This window comes from Otolemur garnettii, unplaced genomic scaffold (genome assembly GCF_000181295.1).
Source record: "Otolemur garnettii isolate 467f Iridium unplaced genomic scaffold, OtoGar3 scaffold00218, whole genome shotgun sequence".
NCBI lineage: Eukaryota > Metazoa > Chordata > Mammalia > Primates > Galagidae > Otolemur > Otolemur garnettii.
In genome coordinates, this window is record NW_003852613.1 from 1,152,281 (window position 1) to 1,159,076 (window position 6,796).

The following is a 6,796-nucleotide window of genomic DNA, read 5'->3' on the forward strand; positions in this document are numbered from 1 at the left end:
CCAGCTAGCCCTGATGCCAGGGACCCCGTATGACTCAGTCCTCTGGATGGGGCTTTACCCCAACCACACCGTACCACCGTGGAAGTGTACCCTTGCTGAGGTGGGGCCCTTTGCTATGTGCAGTGGTGCGAACCTCAGTGGGGACACCTGGAGGACAGCTTTTTCTTCCATTCTAGTGACAATTTTGCCCAACCACCTGCTATGTTCCAGACTATACACAAAGTACAGTGCCTACGAGTTGAGGACCTGGGGTCAGGAAGGTGAGGACTCAAACCCCATTCTGCTACAAATCATCTCTGAGACCTACAGAAGCTACTGCCTTTCTGAGTCTCAGTTTCCTGGCCCATAAATGTGAATGACAATAGTACCCACCAGTTAGATCATGAAAATAATTCCTGTATCTACTGACACATAAGGTGGGAAGGCATAAAAAGAACCTGCAACCTGGCTCATTGTACCCTCAAAGATTCCCCAACAATAAAAAAAAAAAAAAACCCTGCAAATTGACCTGTCATTCACAAGCCACATTTAAATAAAAAATTAAGCCCTAAGGACAATGAGAATTGTGTTAATGGTAGAGACAAATGGATTATAAAGCAGACAATATCATGTTGTGTGAACATACAGCACATCTGTGCCAGTATAGCCTACTGTAGACTAGAACCCCGTAAAGAACAATATCTCATCTATCTTGTCCACTGACAATCTGATTGACCACAGCATGCAGTATATTTATATGCAACAGGACTCAAGATGCTCTTGAGGTATCCTCATGAAGTCTGGATATTACCATATATGCTTGAGTGTCGCACACCCCAGTGAACATATTGAAGACAACAGCTAATTCATCTGTTCTACATGTTTGTCAAAGGTGTATGTGTGTCAACAGCACCCCAAGTGCCATTCCAGATGCAGAGCAGACAGATGAGAGCAAGACAAAGTCTCTGCTCATGAGGAAGGATGCTAATTAGGGAGATGATAAACAAACAGAAATGCTTGTTATTAAATGCTATGTCAGAACAACAAAGCCAGGCCAGAAGTCAGAGAGTACCTTACCCTAGGCGTTCAGGAAAGATTTCCCTGAATGAGCAACACCTGAGCAGAAACCTGACAGAAAAAAGAAACTAACTGTGCTGTTATCTAGGAAAAGTGACCAAAAAGGAAGAAATGAAGGCAGAGGTTCTGAGACATCGTCAAGAGGCCTTACAAGGCCCCTGAAGTCCACAGGGCAAGGACTGGCACACAGCCAGCAGGCCAGCAAGACAGGTGGTGAGATTCCCATTCCAAGGGGCCAACCACACTTGGGTGCCAGGCCCAGATCTTTGGCCTCCTAGACCAGTTGCTGTTTAGGCAGGGAAACCCCTCAGGGACAAGATGTGACCTATAGCCTGCTGGACCACCCCCTTGGGGCCTCACAGGATAAGACTCCCAGTCAATTCCAACCAATGGCGTGACAAAGAGGGAGTTCTCACTCACCATCCTCCACACCTCGGCCTCGGGGCCTGGGTTTGCTGCCCACAACTCCATTGCCTGTGTGTACTTCAGGGGTTTCAAACGTGGCTGGAGTCACATCTGGGGGTAAAAAAGAGGGTAAACAGTAAAGTGAGCTTGAGGCAACAGTTCAACAGGCGTTTCCCTCTCTGCCACCCATGGGGCCTCTTACAGGGAGGTGGGGGCTCTCGGGACATCTTGCCCAGGGCAGAGCCAAATTTGATGGCAATCTGGCGCATCCTTTCCAAGTCTCCATTCTCCTCTGCCTCCAGGTACTCCTTCTGTGCCTGCAGCTTCTCCACATCAGGAAAGAAATCCCTCTGGATAACTGCCTGGAGGCCCTAGTAGGAGAGATCAGAACAAAAGTTAGAGCTGCCTTACAGCCCACCACCACATATACTAAGGCCCTTACAGAACCTCCTTCATCTCCTGCCTTCCCCAATAACTGGGGCTTGCTTGAGGGAACTTGGAGGAACTTTTCAGCGAGGTTCAACACTCCACGTGGTGGCCATGCTGCAACCTCTAACCTTACTAAATGCTCCTCTAATATCCAAGAAACCTCTCTCTCCTTCACTAACCAACCAGTCATTCTCATTCTCCTCTCCTGACTCTACTCTCATACCAGCCAGACCAATATGGGTTTTGCCACCTTCATTCCACCTGTAATTTTCTATTTCCAACCTAAACCCATTTCCTCGGCGACTTTAGCCAGTCACCACCACCACCACCAATTGAGATTCCCAAATCTGTACCTCTGACCAGACATTGCTCCTGAGCTGCAAATCTGTGCATGTAGCTGTCTGTCAAATCACCTGTATATCATAAAGGCATCTTAAATTTAAGCAGTCTAAAACCAGACTGACACTCAAACCCCTGTGCTAGCTCCTCCCCCTGCACGCTTGCAGTAGGACCAAAAGCTGCTTCCAGGGGCACAGAGACCCACTCACTCAAGCTGCCCTCTTTCCAGGACCCCCAACTTTCACACTTGCTGCTACCGCTCCTTAACAGCCCTCGTTGCCAACCTCTTTTCAGTCTGTCAGACTCTTACCCACACTTTAACAGAAAACCTTACTTCCCTGACCCCCATCACAGACAGAGCCCCCCCCCATCCCCCTACGACTCCCCAAAACCTTCCGCACCGAGGACACCTCCGTCGCACGGATTACTCGGCTCTTGGGACATCCACACCCCCAGGACAGGGACTGGGGCTGCTGCACTCCCATGATGGGAAAGGGAAGCCAAGAGAGGGGACCTGAGTGGAGTGCGAGGCGAGGAGGGACCAGAACGTCGCCGGCGTCCACACCGAGATCATACCTCGATATACTCTTCTTCATCCAGGACCCGCTGCTTTTTCGTTGCAGCCCCAGCCTCCCGAGTCGCGCGCTTCCTACGGGGCCCGGACCCGACGGGGAGCAAGCGGTCCGAAGCGGAAGAGTCCTGCGTCTCCATCACCATCCCAGGGCCGCTCCGGCGGCGCAGGAACGTCGCAGGGTTTGGTGTGGGTGGGACTGTACTTTTTGCGCAGGCGCCTCCAACAATTGGCCAATAGAAAAGCGTCACAAGTCGCGCTTCGTCATGACGTCCTAAGAATGCTAGTCCCCTCGCTATTCATGCAGGTCTGGGTCGCGGACACGAGGGGGCGCTGTGGTAGAGGCTATGGGGCGTGTCGATCGCGTTAATAGAAATTCCAGCGTTGAGGAGTCCGAAGTCTTGGGATTCCAATTTCTCTCAAATAAGCTATGTGTATCGTCGGTATTATTTTTCTAAACTCTAGAAAATTTGCTTATATGCGCGTTTCAAACATTACGGAAGAAAAACCCATATTTTTTTTTAAGTTATCTAAGAAAAGGGTTAAAAAACAAAAGAGCAAGATGGCAGTTCAATAAAGAAATGTCTGGTTGAACATTATTGGCCTCCTGAATGCTAGCCAGAGTGGGCTTCCCAGAAGAGGGTTGATTCTCAATGAAGTGGACCAGAAAACTGTCTAACATTTTTCAGGAATTTCTCCCCAAAAGGAAGTTTTGAATTATGTCAAACATGTAAGTTCTGTCTCATAACAATTTAGTACACTTTTGCTTTTCAACATGCAAGCATCCCTTCATTCCCTGGGGATGCCATGGTGGTGGTTCTCCCCTTGTGACAATCCCATGGGGAAGGCAGAGACAATAGTTAGATGGGCTCACAAACAGGTGTAAAATTGCAGCTGTGTCAGTGCAAGAGTTTGAACCTAGTAGGGAAAGTCAGGGGATGTTGCCCCAGGCAGAATGCCATCACAGATCCAAAAGACGAAAAAACAGACGCTGGTCAGAGGGAGGACTGTGTGCAAAGGTCCAGTGGCAGGAGAGAGCCAGGCAAATTCCAAAGACCTTCTGATACACACAGAGCATGGTGAGGTTCGAGATGATGTCAAGGGCAGGGCCAGGCTGCACAGGGGCTCCTGGGTTATAGTGAGGAGTTTTGTCTTCGTTTTGAATGAAAGAGGAGCCAGAGTGGGTGCCGGTGGGTAAGACCGGACTGGAAACAGCTATAATGATCAAAGTGAGAGTTGATGGTTTACATCAGGTTGGTGCAGTTTGAAGCTGGAGAGAAGACAACTTCTGGGGTTAATTGACGTGATTTAGAGGCAAAATTGGCTTGATATTGGCCTGGAAAAAGTGGGGGAGGTGACGGCTGGCTGGCTGGCTGGCTGGCTCACACACAGGGAGGAGCTCTCCGTGGATAACATGACTTTAGGGGCTTGTGGCCTTCCAGGTGGAGCAGTCAGGGGACAGTTGGGGAGAAATCTCTAGCTTAGGGGAGAGGGCTGGGCTGGAGGTATAAGTGTGGCAGAGAGATGGGAATGGGAGCCTAAGAGTGGATGAAAAGGGAGAGCCTTAGCCCAAGGATGCCTGTCTTATTGGCACTAACGGGTAGCAGCCTGCCAAAGGGTGGCCAGAGCTCCAAGAGGAAGGTCAGGAGAGGGGCCTGCAAAGGTGGAGCTCAGGCCACCTCTGATTGCGGCTGCTCTACACATGGCAGATGGCCATTCAGCCACAGAAGGTGAGGGGCCTGGAACTCAGTGAGATAGGGGTGTCCCAGGCCACAGGGGACTTGACCAGGACACCGTCATTTTTACCGTTTTAATAGGCAGTTCAGTCTTCAAGGGCAAGGCCAAGATTCAGGGAGAGCCATGTAACAGGCAGAAGTGTGTACCCTGGGAAGTGGAGGCCCTGGCAGTGCTAGGGCAGCTGTGCTGGGGGACACCAGGCCTACTCAGTGTTATCCAAGTTGGCCAGCCTCAGAGAGTGCTGGGAGCTGCAGCCCTGGCTTCCCTAGTATGGCTTTTGTGGATGGACTGTGTCTCTTATGGGCACCCTGGGGCACAGGACCTGTAAGGAGACAGGGCAAGGTGCTCAAGCTGGCTGAGTGGGATGCAGCATGTTGGACCCATGGTAGGGCCCATATGGGGAATCAGAGCCTGGTTTCTGTGTTGTCCTTTGCTCTGGAGCAAAGATGACGGAAGGGAGGGCAGGCAGTTTTCCAAGGCAATGGGTGCAGGGGCTCCCCAATCCAATTTGTTCTTGCCCCACCCTAGGATGGCAGAGACTGACTGCTATGAGGCAGCCCCCACCGCACAGAAATCCCCAGGGGGAGAAGTCAACCAAGGACCCTCACCCATGAGGCAGGTGGTGCCTCTAGGCCAAGGCAGGCCCCCAGGGTCCCAGGCCACAATGTGTGGGGCAGTCTACTCTGCCCAGGGGGTAGGGGGAGCCCTGGCACAGGGACTAAGGACTCACTGGGTTTCATTCTCAAAGACAAGTTGCCCTTCCCCCCAACTCCCTGGGAAGGAAAGATGAGGGGCAGCACTCTGCTGGCCGTGGGAGGGGACCACGATGGACTTGGGACTCTGGACACCTTTTGTGTTGTCTGTAGTTGCATGTTTATTTCTCAGTATCAGCACGAGAAAGATTACAGGGCTGGGATGGGGCTCCTGGAGATTACCTCGTCCAACTTATTCCACAGGTCCAAACACCAAGGCCCATCGCAGGACCTTGGAGATGGCAGCAACTCCAGGATTGCACAGACCCCACCCACCCTGGAAGGACAGCAGGCCAAGTCATGTGGGGCCCACATCCAGAGGGGAGGGGAGGAGAGAGGCCCTGCCTTCCCTGGGATGGGGATGGAGGAGGACTCTAGGTTCCCCATTGATGGGGGGTGGGAGAGTGGTTCCTGACCTGGCATGGAGTTAGTCCCTCTCAGGGTGACGGTGGGGTTGGGGAGCTGACCTGCTCTATCACCAGTCCACCCAAGGGAATCTCCATGGCCCTCCAGTCCCATTGCCTGGAGGAGAGGAGGGCACTCGGGTTTTTTGTGTCCCTTTCTTTCAGGGAAGTGTTGGCACAGGGGCGCGCGCGCGCACACACACCCCTCCGGGAGGCAGGGAGCTGTGGAGATTGGCGGGAGAGGCTGGGGTCCTCTCCTAGCTCTGTTTGGGGTAGGTCTGTCCTCTCCCGTGCAGGCTCCACAGATCCCACAGATCACGGCCAGCACCAGGAGTAGTTCCCACAGCCATCAACAGCTGCCCTTGGGGGGCTTCTTCGTTCCAGGCAGGAGCCTCGCAGACGCTGACGCGCGCTTCTGGTGTCGCCACTTGGCCCGGCGGTTCTTGAACCAGACCTGAGCAGGGGGAGGGACCGCTCAGGCCCAGCCCCCGGCTCCGCGCCGCACCGGACTCCCCAGTAGCCCATAGGTGGACCGGGAGGGGGCTTCACTGCAGGGGTGTGCGCGGACGGGGGCTGCCCACCCCGCCGCTGCCTCCGCCCGGGGGCGGCCAGGACGCCCCTTCTTCAGTTTTGTGCTTTTCTCAACTTCCCAAATTCTGGACGTGAACGCGCGCTTCTTTCATCGTCAGGATAAAACGGGGGTGGAATTTAAAAATGAAGAGATGAAAACGAGCCTTCCCTTCCCTTCCCTTCCTCCCCGCCCGTGCCCCTGCCCCATCGCGGTCCGGCCGCTGCGGGCGCGCACCCACCTCCACGCGCTCCTCGCGCAGGCGGATGCGACCGGCCAGGCGCTCGCGTGTGCCCACGTCGGGGTACTGGTTCTGCACGAAGAGCGCCTCGAGCGCCTGCAGCTGCTCCTCGCTGAAGATGGTACGGTGGCGCCGCGTGCGCCGCTGCGGGCCCGGGCCGACCGCGCCGGGCAGCGCCCCCGAGCCTGCAGCCGGTGCGGCCAAGGACAAGGGAGCCGCGGGCCCCAGCCTCAGCGGCCACGGCAGCCGCGCGCCTGCAGGGCGAGGGCGTGGTGAGACGCGCGCTGGGGGCTG

General features: G+C 54.2%; 2 protein-coding genes across 2 annotated transcripts in view; both read right to left on the reverse strand.

Moving 5' to 3' along the window:
* The window catches only part of ESS2 (ess-2 splicing factor homolog), a 9,644-nt gene extending 6,692 nt beyond the window's left edge, over positions 1–2,952 (reverse strand). Inside the window, exons 1-3 of the mRNA XM_003801696.3 lie at positions 2,806–2,952; positions 1,664–1,832; positions 1,477–1,572 (exon numbers count right to left, since the gene is read on the reverse strand). Of these exons, the coding sequence (XP_003801744.1) occupies positions 1,477–1,572; positions 1,664–1,832; positions 2,806–2,946 (406 nt within the window). The 5' untranslated portion in view covers positions 2,947–2,952. The remainder of the gene's footprint in view (positions 1–1,476; positions 1,573–1,663; positions 1,833–2,805) is intronic.
* Positions 2,953–6,042: 3,090 nt separating this feature from the next.
* GSC2 (goosecoid homeobox 2) overlaps positions 6,043–6,796 on the reverse strand; it is a 1,088-nt gene continuing 334 nt past the window's right edge. The window contains exons 2-3 of the mRNA XM_003801732.1: positions 6,503–6,756; positions 6,043–6,147 (exon numbers count right to left, since the gene is read on the reverse strand). Coding sequence (XP_003801780.1) covers positions 6,043–6,147; positions 6,503–6,756 — 359 coding nt within the window. The remainder of the gene's footprint in view (positions 6,148–6,502; positions 6,757–6,796) is intronic.